Source organism: Sphaeramia orbicularis, chromosome 5 (genome assembly GCF_902148855.1).
Source record: "Sphaeramia orbicularis chromosome 5, fSphaOr1.1, whole genome shotgun sequence".
NCBI lineage: Eukaryota > Metazoa > Chordata > Actinopteri > Kurtiformes > Apogonidae > Sphaeramia > Sphaeramia orbicularis.
The window spans coordinates 9,385,589-9,412,474 of record NC_043961.1 but is presented as its reverse complement, the minus strand read 5'-3'; the positions used below and the strand labels follow the sequence as shown (position 1 = coordinate 9,412,474).

Genomic DNA, 26,886 nt, shown 5'->3' with positions numbered 1-26,886 from the left:
TAAAGGCGGACGTTTGGGTCTTTATGGGTTAAAGGTGGACGTTTGGGTCTTTATGGGTTAAAGGCGGACGTTTGGGTCTGTATGGGTTAAAGGTGGACGTTTGGGTCTTTAAGGGTTAAAGGCGGACGTTTGGGTCTTTAAGGGCTGAAGGCAGAAACCTGGACTGTGGACTCTGACTGTGGAGGATGGGCGTATGACATGAAAATTAAATTAAATTAAATTAAATTAAATTAAATTAAATTAAATTAAATTAAATTAAATTAAATTAAATTAAATTAAATTAAATTAAATTAAACTCCCAGTGCATATAGTACTACTGTAACTGTTCGTAGTAATACTATAAACCTGGACCATCTATGGAACTATAGAATAAACAGACCACAGCAGCAGGTCCACAGATGAGTTTCTGTCTAATACCTCCAAGGTCAAAAGCGCCTCAAACGCACCAACTGACAGGGGGTGTGAGAGTGACGACGGCAGCAGCAGGTGGATGTTTTGGCTTCTGTGGCCTCAGTGATAAGTTATCAGTCATCCCACAGTCCAACCCCAGCCCCAGTTCAACACAAAACATACACAACATACACAACATACACAACATGTACGACTGTACGCCTGTGCTTACTGTATCTGAAATATGAAAGTATTGAAATGAATGAAACAGACGACGGAGCAATGAGTCTGATGGTATGAACTCATGGTATTGATCACATTCTCTGTAACCTCTGCAGTCAAGCATAAAATGACAATAACGTGATAACTCACAAAAAGCAAACACAAACAGGAGCACGCTGTGTTCTGAAGCCTAATAGTTTGATCAAACACCTGTTTCAGTAAGTGCTGCACTTGAGTTGAATGTTTGCCACTTCAGTGGAACAGAACATTTGCATAGGCACTACGTACAATTACACTGTCAAAGTGGAGGAGTGTGTGCACAAAGGGGTTATTCTACAGAGCAGGGCAGCACAATAAGAGCACAGTAAGAGTACAATGACTGCACACAGGAGTCCACAGTGGGTCAGTTCAACAAACGCAACATTCAAATTAAAGAACACACAACAGTCTGTACAGTCCAACTGAAGACGCACACACTTTTATTCAGTCCTCTGTCCACTTCCAAAAAAAAAAAAAGGTAAATATCACATTTACAAATACGAAAAAAAGGTCACATTATGAATTCCATAAGAGTATTTAATTCACACAAAAGGCAGTGAAAGCAAGTTTGTGTTTGTATTTACAACAGGATCAGTGTGTTTACATGAGCACGAACCTCAGCAGACTGCAAACAAACGCTCCAGCCATGAAAACATCTCTACAAAATCCCCTGAAATACAGTGAAAATAAAAAACCCCAGTCACATGTACGCACGTGCGCGCACACACACACACACACACACACACACATATGTACAAATCCATACTGTAAAGCAGTAAAGCAGACAGGCTGACTCATAAATATCCAAAGGCGTCATGTGTTTGTCGGTGCAGTTTCACACCAGCGTGGGCACCATGCCTGAGCTGAGGTGGTGTGTGTACGGTAAGGACCCGGACGTGTGCAGGGGGGACGGGTTTGGGATGAGGTGGGGGGAGTGGCTGTAGGTCAGGAGGGTCCCGGGGCCCAGGGAGAAGGGTCCGGTGTTGTCTTCGAAGGCTGGCGGTGGCGGTGGAATCCCCTCTGGGAATGGCTCCAACAGAGCGGCCTTCTTACTCTTCTTGTTCTTGTTGGACACTTTCCTGTTGCGTGTTTGGATGCCGTCTTTCTTCATGGTCAGAGGACGGTTGACCTGCGGAGGGGGGGACACCATTAGGGTGGGGGTGTAAATGAAGTCACAGAAGACTCTGGATCAGGAGTGTCAAACAGTGGACCGGGGGCCAAATCCAGCCCCCCAAAGGGTCCAGTCCATGGGATGAAATTGTGAAAATGCAAAAATTACAGAACACTGCAAAAATCTAAATCTTACCAAGTGTATTTTTTTCATTTCTAGTCCAAATATTTCATCACACTTAAAATAAGACAGAATCACCTAAAGAGGAACTTTTCAGTGAAATATAAGAACTGATTTATAGACAATAGATCTGGAAAATCTGATTTCAAGAAATCTTACCAAGATAATTTTCACTTGTTCCACTGGCAGATATTTTTTTTGCTTAATTCAAGATTTTTCTTGCTTAATTCAAGAATTTTTTTTTTTTTTTTTTTTTTAAAGCTTTATTCAACATTTTTTTTTGCTTAATTCGAGATTTTTTTTTTTTTGCTTAATTCAAGATTTTTTGCTTAATTCAAGATTTTTTTTGCTGTATTCAAGATTTTTTGCTGAATTCAAGATTTTTTTTTGCTTAATTCAATATTTTTTTTTTTTTTGCTTTATTCGAGAGTTTGTTTTTGCTTAATTCAAGATTTTTTGCTGAATTCAAGATTTTTTTTTTGCTTTATTCAAGATTTTTTTGCTAAATTCAAGATTTTTTTGCTTAATCAAGATTTTTGGCTTAATTCAAGATTTTTTTTTTGCTAAATTTAAGCAAAAAATCTGCCAGTTGAAGAAGCAAAAATGATCTTTGTAAGATTTTAATTTTTGCAGTGTAATATATTAATAATTGTTTTAGTTCAGGTTCCACATTCAGACCCATTCTATCTCCAGTGGGTCATATCAGTAAAATACGATCATAATAACCTGTAAATAATGACAACTACAAATGTTTCTCTTTGTAAATGCAAACATTTTCATGTAATTTTACTGGATTTACACTAGAACAAACTATCATTTCTCAAAAAATGTGAATAACCTGAAATGTCTTAAGAGAAGACGGTAGAATTGGACGAATATTCAGCCTGTTATTAAATGTTTGTGTCTTTGTAGATCCACTGTATCTGCACGTTTTTGTGTAAATATTCAACTGAAGCAGAATATTGTTAAAATTGCACCTGTTTTTCTTAAGACATTTCAGTTAGTTTCTGTTATTTATTGTTTTGTAAACATATAAATGTAACACTAGGTTATTGAATTGTATGGTACGATTGTTTTAAATTATGTATATTTTATATTGTGCTGTTGTAGAAGATCCCAACTGGGGAGTGGAGCTGATAATTAGCATTAGCTATATACTCTATATGCATCACATCAGCTGCAACTATGTTTGACTGCATTGGCCCTGTCAAATAAATAAATAAATAAATAAATAAATAAATAAATAAATAAATAAATAAGGGTAGTTTGTAGATGTCAACATTTTCATAATGTTTTTTTTTTTTTTTTAACTGTAAAACATGGAGGAAAGTTTGGAGTTGACATTCTTTATATCCTCCTGAGACCCAGCAATACATTTTTGTCCTTTGTAGGGGACAAGATTTTCACAGCTTTACCCCCAAAAAAAAAAAAAAAAAAAAACTTGTCCACTGCAAAGGACATCCCATACAAAGCAAAACTAAAAAGACGTAACTGAAAAAATTGTTGTGTCATGATGTTTCCAATCAATGCAATTATTTAATGTAAAAAAGACAAACCTTTTACTTCCTAGGTTTCAGGGGGATCTGTTATTCTGTTAGTGTTTTTCTGGCCCCGCCCACTGCAGATCAAAGCTGCCTGAACTGGACTGACTCTGACAGTCCTGCTCCATGTGATGATGTGGAACATGTATGTTTAGATGTGATCTTCAGTGTTTTCCAGGACACTGACTTACGTTGTGCAGTTTGAAGTAGAGTCCACAGGCGTTACACACTGGTTCTCCACTGGCGTTGCGTCTCCACAGTGTTGTTGTGCTTGTGTGACAGTTGGCACACAGTGTTCCGGCCCGTTTACTGACAATCTGAACCAAACAGGGACCCAGACAAACAGGTTAGGGTGACGGTCATACTGCATCTGAGAGGCTTTCCTTGGTTTGATCACATTTTATCAGTTTTTTTAAACATTAATGCAGCATTTTTCAGCCTTGGGGTTGGGACCCCATGTGGGGTCGCCTGGAATTCAAATGAGGTCACCTAAAAATTATAGTGATTGATAAAAATAAAAATAAAACCTTCCTAATAAAAATCTGTGTTGAGTTGACAGAACCAATCCCAATCCATAGCAGACAAACTGTGAGTGTGAAACTGCAGCACTGTGGTTCGGTTTATCTGTCAAATGTTCATTGTGGTCGGTTTCAGATGCTGCAGCTCTTTCATAATTCATAGTTTGAGTTCTTGTTTGTTCAGTGTTAATTGTCAGCCTTGTAAATCCAAGCTGGACTGACTGTACATATCCAGACCAAGGAAAATCCAATTCCCCCTTTGTGCAGTAGTCTATACCTGGCTTTACTGCCTCCGTCCAGAATAATATACATTATATAGACTAAATGTCCTCTAACATTAACCTGTATTTGAAACATAGGGTAGAAAACTATTACAGGATCAAAAAGAAATTAATTTGAGCAATCTCTGTTTTGAATGTCTGGGTTCGACAGAAGTTTGTGATGTTAAAATGGAGTCAGGAGTAAAAACAGTTCGGAACCAGTGGGTTGATAGTTCTTCTTTTGTCTTACCAGTCTCTTCTTGGGGCGGATCAGAGGTCTGTTTTGGCCGTTCATCTTGTGGTACAGTCCGCAGGCGTTGCACAGGTAGTGGCCTGTTCCATCCCGGCGCCACAGGGGCGTAGCCGTGGCTCCACAGTTCACACACTCTCTGGCCTCTGTTCAGAAAGTCAACCATGTTTAAACTCATCCATTTTCAAGAAGAATAATCATGTCTTAACCTTTAATCATGTAGTCTCGTAGTTTGGGCAAAATGAGCAAAAGTTCCACCATTTAATACAACAATGATTCATAGAGTTAATATTTCAGAGTAAGAATTAGATGACATTTTAAAATAAACAAAAACACTTTAATGACCTCTCATCTACGCTGGATTAAATGTTTAATTTAACTTCCTCAGACCCAGGGAACAGAAGGGTTTGGCTCCAGTTTTTCAGGTTCATTTATATTTATTTTTTTTTATGGAACGTCTTTTGCAGTGGACAGTGTTTGGTTTGTTTACTGGGTCTAAAGAGGTTAAAGATCACACTCCTTATTTTAACAACCACATCTGGACTGGACACAGATCAGATTCTTTAAGTCACAGGTGTCAAACATGCAGCCCATGGGCCAAAACTGGCCCACCAAAGGGTCCGATCCAGCCTGAGGGATGATGGTGTGAAATGCAAAAATTACACTGAAGATATTAACAATCAAGGATGTTCAAATGATTTCAGTTCAGGTCCCACATTCAGACCAATATGATCTAAAGTGGGTCAGAACCAGTAAAATAATGTCATAATAACATTTAAATAATAAAAACTGCAAATGTTCTCTTTGTTTTCGTGTAAAAAGGTAAAATTACATGAAAATGTTTACATTTAAAAACTATTCTTCAAAAAAAAAGTGAATAACCTGAACAAATATGAACATGAAATGCTTTAAGAAAAATACGTGTAATTGTCCCAATATGTATTCTACCCATTACTAAATGTTTTGTGTGTTTGTATTTGTAATGTAAGTTGTAATGTACATGTGTAAATGATAAACTGAGACAGAATATGGGTACAATTGTGCTTATTTTTCTTAAGACATTTCAGGTTATTCATGTTTTTCAGATTTTTAAGGAAACTTTGTAGATGTAAACATTTCATAATGTAATTTGACTTTTTTAATATTTATATATAAATCTTTTTATTGGATTTTCGTACACACATTGCACATCTGACATGTACAATGTTTCCAGGTGTTCTGGTTGAAAGGTAATAGGAAGTTAATAATAAGTTAATATGAGTTTGACTTTTTTAAGTCTTATTATTTGACTGGTCTGGCCCGTTTCAGATCATACTGGGCTGAATGTGGAACTAAACTAAAATGCTTTAGTGAACGCTCCACACATATCACATGTGTGTTCCTACCTGGTGTGGATATCCTGAGCTTGTTGCGCAGTTTTGGGGAATACGAGGGGTTAATCCACACCCCTGGACTGGAGTAGAGGCTGCTAGAGCTGTATTCCTGTGGACTGCTCATGTATGTGCTGTAGGGGTTCAGCATGTGTGGGTGGGTGGGGGGAGTGTACACACCCCCAGCAGCGGGGGTCAAGTTCAGAAAACTGCTGCTGGTCCCCGCCCCCCCCAGCGGGCTCAGGCGTTCAGCCTTGAGGGCCTCCTGCAGCCGGGGGCTCTCCCTGCCCTCTCTGCTCGGAGAGGAGTACCCGTCTCTGGAGGTGCTGAAGGTGGAGGCAAGGCCGGGGGTGTACAAGGACGTCCTGGACAGAGGACTGCTGCTCCAGGTGGACGAGGACGACTGGGGGTTGTAAGGGGAGGTCAGGGAGTGGCTGCTGGGGGCATCCAGCAGCTGGAAGTTACTGAGGAGACCTGGGGAGGGGAACACCTGGCGGACTGTGAACACAGAAAGAAGGCGGGGTTATGTCACAGTCCTGGACTGAGCAAACAGGCACCAGAAACCAGCAACCATATACCACATGTCACAGTCCTGCACCACATCACAGTCCAAAGGTTTAGTATGTAAGACATAGAGGTATTTAAAGGGATTTATAGGCATAAGAGGAAAATAATAATAGTTAATAATTGAAAAAGATGCTCTCATTACTGTAAATTCACAAAAAATATTAGCACTGTTTTTCTGTTACTTTATTTAAGATCACATAAAAACACTAGTCTCTTTTCCATTCAACATAGGAGCAAAACTTTAATAATAATAATAATAATAATAATAATAATAATAATAATAATAATAATAATAATAATAATAATAAACTTTATTTGTATAGCACCTTTCATACAGAAATTGTAGCCCAAAGTGCTTCACATTGATTGAAAAAAATACAATATTAAAATATTTACCCATATTTACTAAATGTGTTAAAAACAGAAGTGTGTAAAGTTAGTTTTTCCATTAAATCCCAAATGTAATGATTAGTTTATTTATTATTGTAAGATGTCATGAGAAATCATTCCACAAACATGGTGATGAACATAAATATCAGGCTGATTTACAGATATATTCATATTTTTGTCATAGCGCCCTCTAGGTCCTGGAAAATGCTTGTATTTCTCTGTTGTTTTGAATCTAGAATGCTTGTTACCCCTCTATCTCCTACTAAATTCTAAAATGATGTGGTTTCCTGGTGTGTCCACACATACCCACACATGTTTGGTTTAAACTCTTCTTCTTCTCTTTTTCTAACATCCATCAACATCTGTTTGTTTTGGTCATGTGACTCTAGTTGGACTAAAAGGTCTTTCCATTACAGTTTTGTGTCATATACCAATTTAACTAAGAAAAACCACCTCTAACAACAACAACAATTCAGTGAAAAACAAGAGCTTTGGTGAAACTGTCATTTTTAAATTAGACAAATATTTATGCGTAAGTTATATTCTTAGGGTCAATGGAAAAGTGAGTAGTGTTTCATTACATTTTGATATTAATTTAATGGTAGATCACTAGATTTATGTTCTGTTAACTGTGACATGTGGTTTTAAAAGTCATTCATATCAGGTCCTTTGACTAATTATTGTACATTTATTAATATTAGCATAATACCAGTTTGTAAATTGCTTTATTTGCTGTTTCTAATTAACTGTCTGTTCTAAGTCCTTGCAGACACATACTTGTTCTTGTGAATGACTGAATTAGAGGCTGGTGAGGAGGTGGACACACTGACCTGAGCTGTGTCTGTACGTGGACGGTGTTCGACTCGGGTTGGAGAAGAACGAAGGCAGGGTGTAGTCTGCGTCCGAACCAGAGAAGAAGGCCTCACTGTCCTCCCCAGGAGGCAGGAGGCCCGGCTCCGAGGAGAACCCGGCCAGAGGATCTGAGCCCAGCAGGGATGGAGACGCCCAGTGGGACTGCTCTGAAGAATCCTCCATACTGACGGAAAAACCTCGACCTGGGGCGAGAAAATCCAACAGAATGGGAGGAAATGCATCACATTAACATCATTTACTAAAGCAGCGGTTCTGTCTGTGTCTGTGTCTGTGGGCCCCCTTTGGAGGACCATAAACCTCCAGTCCCCCTTTGGAGGACCATAAACCTCCAGTCCCCCTTTGGAGGACCATAAACCTCCAGTCCCCCTTTGGAGGACCTTAAACCTCCAGTCCCCCGTTGGAGGACCATAATCCTCCTGTCCCCCTTTGGAGGACCATAATCCTCCAGTCCCCCTCTGGAGAACCATAATCCTCCAGTCCCCCTTTGGAGGACCATAAACCTCCAGTTCCCCTTTGGAGGACCATAAACCTCCAGTCCCCCTTTGGAGGACCATAATCCTCCAGTCCCCCTCTGGAGAACCATAATCCTCCAGTCCCCCTTTGGAGGACCATAAACCTCCAGTCCCCCTTTGGAGGACCTTAAACCTCCAGTCCCCCTTTGGAGGACCATAAACCTCCAGTCCCCCTTTGGAGGACCTTAAACCTCTAGTTCCCTGTTGGAGGACCATAATCCACCAGTCCCCCTTTGGAGGACCATAAACCTCCAGTCCCCCTTTGGAGGACCTTAAACTTCTAGTCCCCTGTTGGAGGACCATAATCCACCAGTCCCCCTTTGGAGGACCATAAACCTCTAGTTCCCCGTTGGAGGACCATAATCCTCCAGTCCCCCTTTGGAGGACCATAAACCTCCAGTCCCCCTTTGGAGGACCTTAAACCTCCAGTTCCCCGTTGGAGGACCATAATCCTCCAGTCCCCCGTTGGAGGACCTTAAACCTCTAGTCCCCTGTTGGAGGACCATAATCCACCAGTCCCCCTTTGGAGGACCATAAACCTCCAGTTCCCCGTTGGAGGACCATAATCCACCAGTCCCCCTTTGGAGGACCATAAACCTCCAGTTCCCCGTTGGAGGACCATAATCCCCCAGTCCCCCTTTGAAGGACCATAAACCACCAGTCCCCCTTTGGAGGACCATAAACCTCCAGTTCCCCGTTGGAGGACCATAATCCTCCAGTCCCCCGTTGGAGGACCTTAAACCTCTAGTCCCCTGTTGGAGGACCATAATCCACCAGTCCCCCTTTGGAGGACCATAAACCTCCAGTCCGCCCTCAACCCCAACAACATTGTGCCAGTGGTTCAATTCTAACTGTTACTGACAGAAACATCAATATTGTATCAATACTTTTTGTTTTTCCTCGAATTATTTGTAGTTCAAGTTAAAAATAACTTAGATTTTTGTTTGAATAATACAAATAAACTCAACTAGACTGCTCCGAGACAATACTTTTCCAAATAAAAAATAATAAATGTCCAATTATCTCCAACTCTGACAATAAAGTTTACTTTTTTTAGTTCAACAAACACATGTTGGTTCCACAGATGAACATGTGACCAATATCAGTGGGTCAATGAGCCCGTTTCCATTGGACATCTGAGAACATTAAAGTCCAAACTGGTCCAAAACACAAACATGTGTGTCCATGTGTCTTTTCCAGTCCAGTCCTTGTCCATTGTCCAAACCTAAACTCTTTGTCTAGTCTAGTGACAGATCACCATGGCAGTACATTGGTTTGGTGGACGTCCATAAAATGAGTCCAGGGTGCTCCAACCATCAAACATTATTTCCACCTGGTACACGTTCTGACCTGAAGAACAAAAAAAACACCCAGGACTGATCCATGACCCCCTTGGGAAGACTTCACACCCCCCAGAGGGACCTGCCCCACAGTTTGACCAACACTGGACTAAAGCAAGAATTATAAAATTAATGTGACTTTTTCTGTCTGTTTAATTTCATGTGTTCGACAGAAACCACTGGAGCTCTGCTTCACTGAAACTTTGATTTTCAGATCAGAACCTTTTTCGCTGTTCGACAACCGGTGTAACTTGAAGTTATCAGGGACACGATCTCTCGACAGCAGGCTTCTTTAAACTTCCTTTTCTAGGATCCTCATTTGACTGTGGCTGAAAGTGAAAACTAAAAATAAATTGGTCTATAAATGAAGTGACACAGCCAGTGACCAAACGGTTCCCAGTGGCCTTTGTGTAATAGGTGTGCCAGTTGAAAGAATGCAAAAGACATGTCCTCAGGGACGTCGTACAGTTTGGACAAACACCACAACAGAAACAGAAATTCAACTATGTCTGCACCAAGAGTGAGAGTACGACGAAAAACCTGACGCCAATTAAAAATGATCTAAGATTGAAAATGAAAAATATGATTGTTTCCCCATTTTGGAGGTAGTTTATGAGAGTCATTCAGGTTTGAGTTCTTCACTTTCTCTCTTTAAATGAGATCATTTATTAATAAATTGCTCTCAAAAGCTGAATCCAATCAAATCCAACAGCAGAAATACAGTTGATGTTTGTGAATTCAATAATGGTCAAGTGCATTTTCACTGCATATCTGTAGAGGAAGGAGAAGAGGCTGATAGTGTCTGATAAAGTCTGATAAAGTCTGATAGATGGGTTTATTATAAGGCTAAATATATCCAGAGTAAACTAATCTCATCTGATTCATAGAAATCTATCAGAGTAGAAATGAGACAAATATAAAACACAACAGACACCATGGTGAAGTTTCTCTAAAAAAAAGCAATAATGTGTTAATTATTTTCTTCTTAAATGCCTGTGACGAACAATGCAGAAAGATATGATTAATTAACTGGAGATTAGGTTTTGTAATATGAAAATCTTATTATTGATCATATTTTACTGATTGGTGTAAATTAATCTAACTGTATGTAAAGTTCAGTAAAAACAGAACTGGAATCAGATGCATGAGAACATGTAGGAGGTCGAATAGAAATAAAAAACCTTCAGAATATGGTTTGGTTTTGTTCCAAATGCAGAATCTGTGTCATTAAAGCTCAGTCCTCTCCTCATATCTACATGTCACAGTTAATCAAGCGATAAAGAGCTTGGCGTCATACTAAATCCACACTAATTTCAGAAGCAGAAACCAGTTATTTTTTTATTAGATCAATTGGATTCTGCAGGTTCTGCAGCAGTGTCTCCAGAAGAACTAGACCATCAGGAGGTTGAAGCTGAGGACGCCTGATCTGACCTTAGTGCCATCACACTGAACAGCAGCAGCAGAGTGGCTTCAACACACTTTACATCTGCAAACGTACACTTAGAAAAGTCACCTACTGCACATGCATTACTTTATTTATTATTGTTATTGATAGTTTTGTCACTTTTAGTTTATTTTTCTTTTTCTGTTGTATTTGCTGTTTCTTGTCTTGTGCTGCTGTACAGTTTAATTTCCCCTTAAGTGGATCAGTAAAGTAGATTTTATCTTATCTTCTCTTCTCTTACCTGAGTGGACGCCACAGAGGAGTGAGGATGAGGCCAAAGCAGGACTGAGGGTAAACGTCTGTGAGCAGGTGGAAGGCGGCTCAGCGTCACCGTCTATGTCAGAACAGGCCGATTGATACAAGAAGAGCTTCTCCAACCACCAGCGAAGTTTAGGGCTTCAGACACAAACCGTGGGAGGGAGGGGTCAGGGACAACTTAGTGGAAGACACACCTCTTCAGTCCACACAGAAAAAAACCCTTAACTTGTGAGTGCAGAGATGACAGATCTGAAAAACTAAGTGTGTTTTTGATCTAAAGCAGGATTTGGAAATGTGTGGATGACACAGACTTCTACTTCCACCTTCTGTGGGAGTGTCCTGTTTTTGGAAACAAATTAATACAACTATTGGAGAATGGGTAGATATGCCATTACACTGCAAAAAAGGCCTGTACAAAAAGAGGAACATTCGAGTCATTATTGGGTGCTAACGTCTTATTCCAAGTACAATTATCTGCCAGTGCAGTAAGAAAATTACAGTAATCAAGTTTATTAAAATAAGAAAATATTTAAATGTTCTTGTTATTTTACCTTTTTTTTAAGTACAAAACCTTGAAAAATAAAATTATAAAAAAGAAATAAATAAAAAAGAAAATATTATGTAATGATTATAGAATGATTAAATACTTATTTTAAGCAGAATATACTTGTTACAAGTCTCATAGTAGACTTTTTTTTAACCTACAGTACATATATATATATATATATATATATATATATATATATATATATATATATATATATATATATATATATATATATATATATACATACATATACACACACACACACTACTCTGGATATATTTACATATGTATGTATGTATATGTGTGTGTGTATATATATATACACACATACTTTTTAACATTGCTTTACTCTCCTACTTTTATATTTATTTCTATTTGCAACATGGAACAGTGGGGGCTTGATGTAAAGCACTTTGTGCTACATGTAATATGTATGAAAAGTGCTACACAAATAAAGTTTGATTGATTAATTGATAAATTAGTTGTAATATCTAAGTGGGGTTCAGATCAAGATGAACATTATTGGAACAAGTCAAATAATCGGGACAAGATTAAGTCTAAATAAGTAAATAAATCTAAAAAATGACCTTTCAGATAAATATTCCACATTCAAGTCAGTTTATCTGAATCAGATATTCTTTTTTGCAGGTCCAGGTCTGGTCCAGGGCTGCCTCAGGTGTGGTCCAGGTTTGGTCCAGTTCTGGTCCAAGTCTGCTTTAGTTCTGCTCCCACCTCGTACATTTTATTCAAATTCAACTGACTAGTTCCCCATAATAAAAGTACGATCATACATGAATACCCCCCCCATTTTAAATTCTGTACATTATCTTATTTTATTCCAGATGTGTTTTTTCTTTTTTTTAATTTTATTATAATGCTATTCCTAGTGTTCTGTTCCATTGTCCTGCCTGTGTAGTGTGTGTGTGTGTGTGTGTGTGTGTGTGTTACCTGTTAAACTCATGTATGTTTGTGTGTTTCTTGTCAAAAACAAAAATAAAAAAAAAACTTTAATGATAAAGTAGGATTTAAATTCTGGACGTTAAATTAAAGGTGAAGGGGTCATCTTTTGGTTCCTCTGCTCTTCTATTAATTGTGTATTTATTTATTTTTATTTATAATTCGATATGCAAAGACATACATAGATGCAGACAGACCATAAAACAGAATAGTTCATAGTTTTGTAGCATTGATAAGATGGTTTCCAAAGAGGAAGATCCATGTCAGTTATCCTACAGTGAAGTGACCAAAGACATCTCCACATAAATATAAAGGACCGGTTCAGTTGTCCAGGGCAGGCGTCATGAAGGACGGGTGCTTTTTGTCTGTTAATGAAATGTGCATACGGTCCCTGATAAGACCCAGCCCACATGGAAAAGAGTTCGACAGACATTTGAACAAAGCAAATAGAAAATGCAAAAGCTCAATTTCTTTGTGGTCCAGTAAAGCTTACAGTGGAACACAGTAATGCAAATGAGGAGAGAAGCTGCAATCATGGATGGAGATATGGTCCGGACACGGCCCGGCGGCGCACAAACCTCACACTGTTGCACTTATTTGATAGTCAAAGCAGCTCCATAACTTTCCTCTGGCTTTGTTCATTTACAGTTTTCAGGGAAATCAGGGGAGAAAAACAGGTGGAAGAATTAGGGCCTTTTGTTTTTATGTTCAACACTATAAAGTGTATCATTACACCTGGTCAAAGGTCGTTACTGATGTGTGTAATTAGGAATAAATACAGGAATATTTCTGAAAACTTCATGGGTACCAGTGAATTTAATGCTTGGAGCTGATCTAGACTGGATTGACACCTTCAAACACAGGTGTTAAACATATGGCCTGGGGGCCAAATCTGGCCCACCAAAGGGTCCAATCCAGCCCACCAAAGGGTCCAATCCGGCCCATCAAAGGGTCCTATCCAGCCCACCAAAGGGTCCAATCCAGTCTGTGGGATGAATGTGTGAAATGCAAAACTGACACTGAAGATATAAACAATCAATGGTGTCGATACCATTTTAACCCCTTATTGCCTGAATATTCATACAAGTATATTTAAAAAATTGTTATTTGTGTTATTGCTTTCATGTAGATGCTAAAGTAAGTGGAGATCATTAATTTGACTGAAGCACATAAAATAGGTTGAGTTTTGAGTATGTTGTATATTTGCGACAACAGGAAATAAAAAACACTCATATTCAAGTATCAGGTTGGAGAAGGTTTTATTGATGCCACATTCTTTTCAGTGCCCTGACTGTTACACCAACTATTATTATCCAAACAAACACAGCTCAAGCTTTGAATTTGGAACATGGGTGTTCAAGTTCACATTCAGACACATATGATCTAACGTGGGTCAGAACAGGGAAATATTATCAGAATAACCTAGAAATAATGAAAACTGCAAGTTTTCCCTTTGTTTTGGTGTAAAAAAGTGAAATTACATGAAAATGTTTACATTTAACTATACTTTTACAAAAATGTGAATAATCTGAACAAATATGAACAATCTAAAATTTTGTAAGAGAAGTAGTTATAATTTCACCAATATTCTGCCTGTTATTAAATGTTTTGTATATTGTAAATTCACTGTCATCAGATCTGTACATTATAATGTACATGTGGAAATAATAAACTGATAAACTGAAGCAGAATATTGGTAGAATCGTACTTATTTTCCTTCAGACATTTCAAGTTGTTCATATTATTCAGATTTTAAGGAAACTTTGTAGATGCAAATATGATCATAATTAACCCAGTTTTTGGTTTGGTTGTTTGTTTGTTTACATTTTAGCATCAAAAGTATTGGTTCAGTTCATTTAATCCCATTGGGTTTATAGACTGTCAGTTACCCTGAATAGATTTGGGTCTCTGGATGATGTGAGTTTCTCATGCGTAGAAGTATTTATCTGTCGGCCATCTTTTATGCCTCACTACGGTAACCTCACTAGGATAAATCCAATTATGTAAAAGTGCAGACACTTGACTTTACATTGAAGGAGTATGTTTCTAACGATCAGAGGTGATTCTGAGAGTCAATTTCTATGTCTACTTTCGGTTTCTTTCACAGCTGAGTCTGTTCAGCTGATTAACGTTTTGATCTAAATCTGGGGGAAACTGAGCGGTGGAGGGGAATCAAGCGAGTCGTTCGTCCAAGTGAGGTTGTTGTAGCGAGTCATAAAAGATGGCCAACAGAGATAAATGCTTCTATGCATGCGTGACTCACATTATCCAGAGACTCAAGCCGTCCCTTAACAGATGTCATTACATTTTGGGAAAAGTAGGTCAAAGTTCACATTTTTAATGATTTTTTTAAAAAAAAATCCTCACATTTACTTATAATGGGTAAAATACATGCAAGGGGGCGGGGTTTGTTGTGATTGGCACCACTAATTTAATTGGACTTTTTTCACTTATTATTTTCCTGGTCCTGATCATATTGGACTGAATGTATAACCTGAACTAACCTGCCTTAGAACATGTCTGTGGGTTCATTTACAGACCAGCTGTTCTAGAACTGAACACATCACCTGTCCTGGTGATGCCCCAGAGGATTCTGGGAATGCTGTCGCTCTCTGTGACAGGTGGAGGTTAACGGCAGATGATCACAGATGGAGGGGAATGCTTCGTGTTTGTATCTGCAGGAGGAAGCTCAAAGTGTTCCTCCAGACAGAGCTGATGTTGGTGAACGCATGGAGCTCAGAGTGGAAGGTTCTGAGACGGTGGAGGGTGAGGTGTGTGTGGTAGCGTGGGCAGCTGGGCAGGGATGTGGCTGCCGCCGCTGTGTGTGTGCACAGGCTGCTCTGCCCTGATAAGACATTATCTAGATGAAAGCAGGAGGCCAGGAATGACAGGCCCGCCACTCGCTGTCATAGAAGCAGCGCAGACGCAGCGCACACACACACCTCCAGGACGTTACAGCAGAACCTCAGAAACTGTGCTGTGTGACTCACACCTCAGGTCCGTTGGCATTAGAGCTCCACAAAAGCAGTTGGAGATGACAGCGGAGCGTCTTGACGGACAGTTGGGAGGGTGTATGATGGATGCACTGCAAAAAGGAGGTGTCTAAAAACAAGATAAAAACAGTAAATCTGAGGAAAAAGGGACTGAAAACCAGAAAAACATCTGTTCATGCAGCAAGAGAAGTTCACTGGACGAGATCTACTGAATTAGAAAAGTTAAATCTAGAAATAAGAATGTCTACAGATGTATGAACACTTCAAATAAGAATGAACTCTAAAAACAGGATAAATGATCTAACCCTTGATCTGACACTTCTAAATCTAATTTTTTTTTATCGAGGTAAGAACCAGCTCATGTGCAGTGTGGTGTAACGCAGGGCTGTCTAAGTCATGTTCATATTCATGTTCAGGGGTTCAACTCACTATGAACTCAAATGGGCTGGACCAGAAAAATAACAACAAAATAACCTAAAAACTCAAGCACAGTTTTTACCCACAAGCGGTTAAATGTGCCCCCCCCCCCCCCCCAAAAAAAAAAAATACAAATAAAAAAATTAACAATTTCCACCCCCAGAGTAATGGACAGTGCAACACTCACCCTACGTCAGTGCATTAGCCACAACACATGCACCTTATACCACCTGTATATATCCTATTATATATCTTATTGGTTGTACATATCTCTCATCTGTTGTATAGAGTTAGCTTTTGTATATTCTTTCTGTATATTTTGTTCATGTCAGGAGTTCCAGCATTACTTTAGTAGCACACGTGTATTAATATTTTATTCTGAAGCCTTTACACAGTCCTACTTTTTCTTAACTCTATGATATTTGTATTTTATTTTATTTTTCTTATTTAGTCCCTTTTGCACTAACTGGTTTGCTGCTAAATTGAACTGAGCTGCTAAAATGATTTTCATTGTTCCTGTGACAGTGACAATAAAGATCTATTTCTATTCTATTCTATTCTATTCTATTCTATTCTATAAATAATGACAACACATCTGTTGCAGAGTGAAAAAAGTACAGTTACACTGAGGTAAATGTTTACGTCTACAAACTATCCTTTAAAAAATGCAAATAACGTGAACCTGAAACTTCTCAAGAAAAATAAGTGAATTTTTAACAATATTCTGCCTCAGTTTTACATTTACACATGTGCATTAGAATGTACAAATACACTGAACATTTAATAACAGACAGAATATTGGTACAATTACACTTATTTCTCTGAAGACATGTAGGTTGATCACATCTGTTCAGGACATTCACAATTTTTTTGTGAAAAGATAGTTTGTAAATGTAAATATTTTCATGTAAATTTACTTTTTTCAGTTTTTCACTTTTTACAGTTTTCATCATTTATTTATATTTTACTGTGTTATTATTTACTGGTCTGACCCAGATCACATTGGTCTGGATGTGGAACCTGAACACAGGCCAGATCAGATCCTTTTGGCGGCCGGTTTTGGTCCACGGGCCGTATGTTTGACTCCCCTGGTGTAGTGTGTCAACAGTGGACTTCAAGGACAGCATTTTAATTCCCAAGAAGCCTCAGTGTAGGCGGTGGTCTTATCTCTGCCACACAGGGCCTGCAGCACCAGGGTATACCCACGAGAAAACACACACACACACACACACACAGTTACATTTTTAGTCATTAACATAAACTAGTGTCCTTGTGGCACATGACTGATGACTGACTGGTACATCATGTGCTGTGTGTTTCGAGTGTGTTTCTGGAATGAGTGAGAGTCGTCTGAGTCGCACTAAGGTTTACTTTACTGTTCAGTGACTGATGAGTGGAGTTTTTGGTTCCAACTTTAATTAAAAGATTTTTTATAGTCAGTTCACTCGATGCACAGGGTTAGGGTTAAGGCTAGGTTAGGATTAGGGTCAGAGAACTGAGATATCGTTTCTCTCTCCAGTTGCTAATTAAATGCCATAAAATTAGAAAAAAAGGTATAAATAGAGTAAGAGTAAATAAAGTGGCATAAAATAGAAACTAAAATAAAAAATAAAAGATACAAATCAAACCTATTTGCAATAATTGCTGCAGTGTAATACAGTCATGATAATAACAGGTGAGGAGGTGCATAACGGAACAAAACAGCAGCAGATATGACAATAATGCAATAAGTAATAAAGTACATATTGATGAAGCCACTGGTTCCCAGAATTTTTACACCACGTACATACAAACACTTCTGTGTCCAAATATAAAAACACAGTTCACACAGGAGGCAAACAGAGTGGATCACATTCACAGTCACTATTATAACTTTATTTTATTTATTTTATTACTCTTCATCATTTTAATTGCCTCTGTTCACCGTCTTGCTTTCACTAATTACTACTTCTAATAGTTAATTATCTTGTAGCATAACTTATAAATGGGACACCATGAAGGCAAAAATGTCACAAAAACAGTAAAATATATTTTTATACCTTAAATGATCTGATAGTTAAAGTGTTTTCATCTGTATTAGTATTTTGATGCTGTTATATGTTTAAATTACTTCACTACCACATAAATAAATACATATTTCTATATTCTCTGTTCACATACTGTTTTTATTCTTCTTGCATATAACATATAGTGCCATGTGCTAGTATTTAATATGTTTTTTATGTTCTTACATCTAATTAGTGGTTGTCTCAGCTGGATGAATTATTATTATTTTAATATCAGTGTATATCTTTTGATTATCCTTGATCTGTATGAATACTTAATAAAGATTCACTGATAAACCAGTCAATATAAGTATGAGTTTATAAGACGTCATTTCACTGATGCCAGGAGCAGTTGTTTATCGGATTTTTCATAAATCTGTCAATTGAATTTGTGCTCTGTAATCTCCTGAGATCCAACTATGAGGTTTTAGTCCATGTTCTTGACAAGAATTTCACAGCTTAATTTTAAAGAAAGAAAAAAAAACTGCCCACTGCAAAGGATATTCATGAAAAGGATTAAAATTACTTACGAAAAACTTGTTGCATCATTCATTCATACAAAAACCCCCAGAAACTTGTTCTGTCAGGAGGTGCAAAAAGAATGCGATCAAGAGCTGGAAGAGTTAAGTTAAGTTAAGTTAAGTTAAGTACAAAATGGATGAACAACGAACAACAAATACAAAGTGACTAAATAACCGTGGAGTCACATTCATCAGGTATAATTTGTCATTTTAAGTATCATAGCAGCTCAGAATTTCACAATCATTTGCTTCCTGAATTATTAATAAAACATCAAAATGCAATAAAATACAAGTAAAGGATATTTGGGAGGATTATACTATCAGAAATTAACCATGAGGAGGAGCTCATGACACTTTTATATGTAAAATATAAAAGAAAAAACAAGCACAGTTTTCCTTCATTTTCTAACATGTCTCTAGTGTTCGTTTAAAATGTCAGAAATTAGTTCAAACTGAAACCAAAGAAACAAATGGACATGTTGACGTACTGAGGACAAATGAAGATCCAAAGTCTTTCGGTCCAGCCTTACGTAGGATGTCAAACTATCCAAAGATCGTCACAGACTAGAGGTTAGATGTGGGAAAAGTTAGGGATTTTCTTTAATAAAAATAAATATGAGTCAGGGATAAAAATAGCCACATATCATCTGTTCATAAAGAAATAAACTAATGAATGAAGAATGAAAAGTACAGTGTAGTCCTATGACCCCAGAACATCCATAAAACGCTGTAAAATAATCAAGTAGTTTAAGTTTAGGTCAAATTTTACCAAGTTTATCATTAATCACAGTTTAATAGTACATTCAGTGTCACCACATTCAACTCTACATTAAAGGTACATAATGTTTAGTGAAATGATAAAATTATGTTTTCATGGTCGACTATTCCAACATTTATTCTATTCCAACACAGGTTAAAAATAAAAATATATTATTGATCCTTAAAATTCATCCTAATATTCTGACTTTTTTAAAAAAAATGCTGGGATCTAAACTTTAAATAAATAAAAGGATGTAGGAGGTTTGTTGCACAAGATGAATCCTATAGTAATTGTGTCTATGTTTGTAATATATTTGTTGATTGTGTTATATTTTATTTCATGATACATTAAAGTTAAATTTTGCTGTTTAACTTTAGTAATAATGAAATAATGATGTATTTTCTACACTTTCAGTTTAATGTACGTCTTGTTTCCTCTTGTTGAGTGAATTAACACCACAATGCAGAATGTAAATATATACAGATAACAGAAGAGTTGATGTTTTCAACAGTATCTGAGTTCAGAGGAGAGTCCTGAAGCTTCGCACTCCCCTCTAGTGGACAAAAACTATAATGACACCATGACCCTCTCAACTACTGATGTAGAAATACAAACAACTGTGGAGGTTTTCACATTCAACTTGTTTAATTCCTGCTTTGTGACAAACTTATTTATGGCCACAGTTGTTTTGTTTTGTTTTTTGGTACCATGACTTCTGTTAAGATAGCTGCATAGTGTTGTTTATTATTTACTCATTTATTTTATTTTTCCTTGCTCTTGAGCTGCTTTCTGTCTGTGCTTTAACTGTGTTGGACCAACAGTACATTTCCTATTTTAATAAAGTATTTCTAATTCTGAAAACAACTGACTTTTGATTTTTTTCCCCACTTTCTCCACCACTGACGCTACAGTACCTGGACGTCATAGCGACGCGGCGCGTGACTTCCGTGTCGTCCGCTCAGAGTTGCTGATAAACTCCTTCGTTGCCTGTTGTTCCGTCAAACTCACGCTGAATTTTGTCGTCGTCCACCAAGGACAGAAATGTCTGAACCTCCTGGATTGACCACGGTGTAGTTTTACGGGTTGCCATAATGTGGATTAACCTACCGGTAGATTTACTGTAAACTTGCTCGTCTTTTTTTTTTTTTTAATTAAATGGCGGGTCGCACATTGATGACGCAATTACGCAGAGACAATTGTCACGTTTTAATATATATTTTTAACTTTTTTTTTTTTAATTTTTTAATATACAAATACACAAACAACTTGGCATCCGTATTAAAGAACATACAAAGGCACAGGTGCAAACAGAAGTAAATAAATATATAACAACTACCATCAAGACTGCACATTTTGGAGAAAAAATAAAAAATTTAAATTAACAAATAAAATGAGGTGGGGGCGAGCTAGGGCTCATTGTACAACTTATATCTTCAACTTTATAGTATCTCTTCCCCATTTTGGAACATGGACGGAGCAGATACTAAAAAACTAGTACCGGGTACCAGACTCTAGGTTCTCCTCAGAGGTCAGAGGTCAGAAGTGGGCCAATCGGACAGTCTGTCGTGATGCGTTAAATGTCCACTCGTAAATTAACACAAAAACATTAACCGAATATTATTATTATTATTATTATTATTATTATTATTATTATTATTATTATTATTATTATTATTATTAGTAGTAGTAGTAGTAGTAGTAGTAGTAGTAGAAGTATTTGAAATGGAAGTACAATTTTAGCAATACAATGCCTTGTGATCTGTACGTTCTAATGCATGTGTGTAAATGATGACATAATGTAATGTTAAAATTCCACTTATGTTTTATAAGAAGTTTTAGGTTGTTTGTGGTTGTTCATGTTTGTAGATGTAAACATTGTCATAATATAATTATAAATTTGGAGTTGTCATTATTAAGAGGTTTTTATGTTATTATTTTACTGGTCCAGGCTATAGATGACCCCCCCCCCCCCCCAACTAAAATGAGTTTGTTTTAAAATCACCATCTTTTTTTTTTTTTTTTTTTTTTTTTTTTTTTTTAAATCGGTTCAGTCTTCATTTGTGACCGAAATAAAACAGAACACTAACATATCATATCTACAAAAAGAAAGAATATATTTTTCTCTCACACCACTAATTGCATCAAGAAAAAAAGTTCTCTTGAATGGCTGAAGTGGCAACTTAAATTTATAAAAATAAAAATAAGTTCATAGAGTTTCTGTGTCATGTGAGACATTCTGGAGGCGGATCATTTCATTTCTATGACAGATGACCGTGAACAGTCCAAAGTACGGCTACAACACAAAGTTACGTGCAGACCCTGAAGGCATCAGCAGCAGCAGCAGGTCTGAGTCCAGTGGAAATAAGTGTGATCAGATCTGAAGATGGAGGAGAGAACAGGACCTGTCACCCTGAAAATAATCCTCATAGGGAACTCTGGGTAAAGTCCCTGTTTTACTAACCTTCATTTACTGAAAGAAATGTTGTGATTTACTTTCACTTTCAGTTAAATGTTGTGTGCTTGGGGAAATACTTCAACTTTTGTCGTCTTTAAAAGTGACGTTTTTTATTTACAGTGAAATGAGTAAAAGGCTGCAGCATATTTGTGGTGGTAAAGTGAATGTTGAGTCTTAACCTGGTGTGTGTGTGTGTGTGTGTGTGTGTGTGTGTGTGTGTGTGTGTGTGTGTTTACTCAGGGTGGGAAAGTCCTCCTTCATGAACAGATATGTCAGTCACCGCTTCACCAACATGTACCGGGCCACCCTTGTGACTGACTTTCTTTCCAAAACGCTAAACCTGGGGGAGGACACTGTCACCCTGCAGGTAAATCCACCATCCATACACACACACAGACCAGGACGTTAAAGGCTCCCACAGCCCTGGTTTAGTTTAGTTTATTAGTTTGATCCCCATTAGCTGCTGCACACCACAGCAGCTACTCTTCCTGGGGTCATCAACAACACAAAAACAAAGCACCACAATTTCCCACAACTCACTCAACAAATAGGATGTACATACACTCAACACAACACAAAAACCAAAATCAACAACAGCACACAATGCAAAACAATTACAGTAACAATGATAATACCAACAACAACAGAAAAAAAAGAATAAATAAACCAAAAATCAGAAATAAAAAATAAAAACATTAAATAAAAACAGCTCCACAACAGACAAAAAAACAAACCGTCTAGATCAGGGGTCTCAAACTCATTTTCTGTCAGGGGCCACATTCAGATCTCAAGATTTGATCTCAAGTGGGCTGGACCAGTAAAATAATAGCATAATAACCTATAAATAATGAAAGCTTCATATTTTTGTCTTTGTTTTAGTGCAAAAAACCCCATTAAATTATGAAATACCTACTTTTATAAAGTATCATGTGAATAATCTGAAAAAACTGAAATTTCTTAGAAAAATAAGCGCAATTTTAACAATATCATGCCTCAACTTATCATTTATACATGCGCATTATGGATTGAATTGTTAAAATTGTGCTTAATTTTCTTTAGACATTTCAGGTTGTTCATATTTGTTCCGGTTATTCACATTTTATTGTTACAGGATAGTTCGTAAAAGTGAATATTTTCATAATTTAATGTTATTTTTGCACTAAAACAAAGGACAAAAATTTGAAGTTGTCATTATTCATAGGCATAATGTAATATTAATTTTTTCACATCAAACTGAAAAGAAAATATGGAGTCATTATTTTTTTGTAGGCTATTGTATTATTTACTGTAGATCATATTGGTCTGTATGTGGAACCTGAACTAAAATGAGTTCAACGGCCTTGACTGTGGAATTTTTTGCACTTACAAATTCCTCCCACGGGCCGGATGGGAACCTATGGTGGGCCACATTTGGCCCCCGGGCCGCATGTTTGAGACCCCTGGTCTAGATGATATCAGTGTAGAATGTGCAATAGCTCAGACAGTTATTTTGGGTAAATATGAAAATTCTCAACCTTTTAGAAAAACTAACCGCTTGAATTTCTGAAATTAAAAATTGTGGCAATGTATTCTGGTCCTGGTGGTCCTGATGGTCCTGTCTGTAGAGTTGATGTGGATCCATGTGACCCCTCAGATCTGGGACACAGCAGGCACAGAGAGGTTCCAGTCCCTGGGAGCACCCCTGTACCGGGGAACCCACTGCTGCATTCTGGTGTTTGATGTCACGTCATGGACAGGTTTCCGTGCCCTGGAGCAGTGGAGGAAGGAGTTCCTGATCCAGGGAGAACCTCAGGACCCAGAAGAGTTCCCCTTCATTGTGCTGGGAAACAAAACCGACCTGAACCAGCGGGAGGTATTTATACACTGAAAAAAGAACAGTGGACACCACACGACAGGAACCAAAGAACTAACCCTAAACCCTGTTTGCAGTGAAATGAACTGATAAACCCCAGAGAGTTTACAAAACAAAAAACAGATTCATTAACAACAGTATTAAGCACCGACTCAAACCTTTAAAACATGACAGAATTATGCAGAAAAAAGTGAAAATGCAAAGAGGTTTAAAATTATTAACCCATAAAGACCCAAACATCCACTGGTGACCAGAACCATCTACTGTTACACTGAAAAAAAAATCTGATCAACTGTATTTTTCTCATTTCTAGTCCAAATATCTCATCACACTCAAAATAAAACAGAATCACCTAAAGAGGAACTTTTCAGTGAAATATAAGAACTGATTTATAGACAATAGACCTGGAAAATCTGATTTCAACAAATCTGACCAAGATCATTTTCACTTGCTCCATTGGTAGATATTTTTTTTGCTTGAATTAAGCAAAAAAATCTTGAATTAAGCAAAAACAAAAAAAAAATTGTGAATTACGCAAAAAAAAAAAAAAAATCTTGAATTAAGCAAAAATAAATAAATAAATTCTTAAATTAAGCGAAAAATCTTGAATTAAGCAAAAAAAAAAAAAAAAAAAAAAAAATCTGCCAGTGGAACAGTGAAAATTATCTTGGTCAGATTTGTTGAAATCAGATTTCCAGATCTGTTGTCTATAAATCAGTTCTTATATTCACTGAAAAGTTCCTCTTTCGGTGATTGTCATATTTTACATGTGATGAGATATTTGGACTAGAAATGAGAAAAATACACTTGGTCAGATTTAGATTTTTGCAGTGTATACATGTTTAATCCACTAAACCTATCAATACAAGCCAATAATTGGTGTAAAATACAGTTTTTCATCTTTTCATCTTGGAACAGGTGCAACTGAGTCGACTAACATTAGTGTCTTTGCAGTTTGGACTTTTAAACAGATACATTTAAACACAACACAGCCAACAGGTTTGTGACACCAGAACTGAAGAACCAGCGTATTAAATGTAACTTTTAAAGACTTTTTTTTTTTTAAGTATTCAGGGTTAGTACACATTTTCAAGGTCAAATTCAGGCACTTTTAAGGGTCATTTTCACCTTATCTCTGAGGTCAAACCCATATCTACAGGAATACAGATACTCCAGATTATTTATTCACTTTTTATTAGAATGATGTAGATATTAGGTATAAACATCTAAAATTATGTTTCGTAACAGCAAAAACTTTAGAAACTAAAGGAGAACACAGGGTTTTATCCAAAAAAAAAGGGATGTCACTTGTCGTTCTTCAGACACACTGGAAACCAAAGAGACAAAGATTCAGATAAAAATGTCCCTGGAGTTGACCTGAGAACACCCTGGAATTTATTTTATGACATGTTTTATTTTTCTAAATATTCCACCTGTTTAAGTAGCATTAGCTTGAGTTAATATTAAAAATGAATAAATAACTCACATCAGAGTTTAAAATTACAAGCACTTTCAAGTGGTTAAACTAAAATCCAAGCACTTTCCAGACCTTAAAAACACATTGAAATTCAAGTATTTTCAAGGATTTCCAGCCCTGTACCAACCCTGGGTATTAAATGCACATTAGTAAACTCAAGACCCCTGGATGTTCATTGGTGTTTGTCTTTGCAGGTTTCTCGCAGTCGAGCCCTGCAGTGGTGCGAGGAATAGGAGCAGATTATTTTGAAGGAAGTGCCGAACAGGACGTGGACGTGGACGGTCCGTTCCAATGCGCAGCTCAGAGGGGCTTCAGACAGGTGAGCATCTGATCAGAAGAACCACACAACCCCTGCGTATGTTTAACATGTTTATTTTTGATGATAAAAGATACATTACTCCCTACAGTACAAAAAACACACATTGGAAAATACAGGACATTTCCAGATAACCTGCAAACAGCCGAGAGAAACTGCGCAACAACTGCCAGTGCTGAGAGCAGCACCGGTCCCAGCGGGGGGGGGAAAGTCCAGGAGAGACCTCGGCACTGCCTGATGATGACCTATCTAACGAGGGCGCAAAAAGAGTGACCCAGCAAAGGTACTGTGGAAGGAAAGGACACAATTGTATACCACATGGAGAGAAGGAACAAACTCAGTAAATGTTTTTTTTTCTTTTTTTGAGAACCTTCAGCTTATGGTCTAACTTAAGGCAATCACTACTAAAATACACTGCTTTGCATGCATGTCTAGTTTTGTTCAACAGACACACCGACACGCACAAAATTATGAATGCATATGAAGAGAAAGTTCAGTTCTAGAAAGGAAATCGGGAGAAAACCACAAACGGAAAACCAAGGTGCGAGCCAGAGAAAAAGGCGGCACGCGGGCACTTGGTCCTGATCTTCCTGGCGGGTAGCGTCACACCGAAGCGCCGCCCCTTACAAAGTAGATATACACTCATGTCCGTTCAGAAACCTCCTCCCTGTACAAGTTTGTATTGTAATGAACGTAGCAGTGATTCAGACTCCTACAGTGAATCAGCTCGACAGAAGCAAATTAGAACAATCAGGGAGACTATATATATTTATATATATTTGTTTCTTTTAGAAGTAAAGACACAAAAGGCAATCAAGAGATGACCAACATGTAAAAACAGTTTGTGTACAGGTAATTATATAAAGGCCAAGATGTTTTTGTTTTTTTGTTTCGTTTTTCTTTTTATTCTTGCTCTATGAACGAACTAATTTACAAGTGAGGTACACTCTGGCTATGTAAGCTTTCCTCCCAAGACGTTCCCATTCAAAGACATACGCGCTTACATGTCACAGTTCGCTTGCACACCATCTGTAGTCTGAAATACAGAGCCGTGAAAGAAAAAAATGGAAATTTATTAAATGGATTCACATACATCAATAGGATAGGGAAATCATGTCTACTATATAATTTGCCATTCTAAAAATTAAAGAAGAGGTGAGACACCACATTTATGAGCATAAACAGGCGTAGGAGTAGGACAACTGATTGGGATATTAATGGGATGTGGGTATGAAAAGCAGGTGTTGTGGTGCTCATACCCGGCTAAATTCCTGTTTGGCA

The 26,886-nt window shown here is 37.5% G+C and overlaps 2 protein-coding genes and 1 long non-coding RNA gene across 3 annotated transcripts; 1 reads left to right on the top strand and 2 right to left on the bottom strand.

The window, feature by feature from the left end:
- Positions 1 to 1,068: 1,068 nt before the first annotated feature.
- gata1a (GATA binding protein 1a) lies at positions 1,069 to 11,398 on the bottom strand. The gene is made up of 6 exons (XM_030133789.1): positions 11,249 to 11,398; positions 7,669 to 7,893; positions 5,897 to 6,379; positions 4,512 to 4,657; positions 3,675 to 3,800; positions 1,069 to 1,780 (listed from the first exon to the last, which is right to left on the bottom strand). Exons 2-6 carry the CDS (start codon positions 7,871 to 7,873, stop codon positions 1,487 to 1,489), a joined length of 1,254 nt encoding a protein of 417 aa, XP_029989649.1. The 5' UTR covers positions 7,874 to 7,893; positions 11,249 to 11,398; the 3' UTR covers positions 1,069 to 1,486.
- Positions 11,399 to 14,585: 3,187 nt separating this feature from the next.
- LOC115419178 (uncharacterized) lies at positions 14,586 to 20,638 on the bottom strand. Its single transcript, XR_003935406.1, has 4 exons — positions 20,420 to 20,638; positions 19,234 to 19,309; positions 18,755 to 18,804; positions 14,586 to 15,871 (listed from the first exon to the last, which is right to left on the bottom strand). It is a non-coding gene; the product is annotated as an uncharacterized LOC115419178 (long non-coding RNA).
- Positions 20,639 to 21,791: 1,153 nt separating this feature from the next.
- Positions 21,792 to 25,784, top strand: LOC115419169 (ras-related protein rab7-like). The gene is given in 7 exon segments (XM_030133819.1): positions 21,792 to 21,944; positions 22,201 to 22,327; positions 23,594 to 23,812; positions 25,484 to 25,517; positions 25,520 to 25,608; positions 25,697 to 25,762; positions 25,764 to 25,784. Coding segments are annotated over 7 exon segments (612 nt in total). The 5' UTR covers positions 21,792 to 21,888.
- Positions 25,785 to 26,886: the final 1,102 nt, after the last annotated feature.

Bases quoted from the DNA above. Each gene is read 5' to 3' on its own strand.
- gata1a (XM_030133789.1), bottom strand. From the start codon at position 7,873: ATGGAGGATTCTTCAGAGCAGTCCCACTGGGCGTCTCCATCCCTGCTG. The intron at 6,380-7,668 runs GTCAGTGTGTCC...CTGTGTTCACAG, and splicing joins CACGTACAGACACAGCTCAG to TCCGCCAGGTGTTCCCCTCC. The intron at 1,781-3,674 runs GTAAGTCAGTGT...CCCCCTCCGCAG, and splicing joins TCTACTTCAAACTGCACAAC to GTCAACCGTCCTCTGACCAT.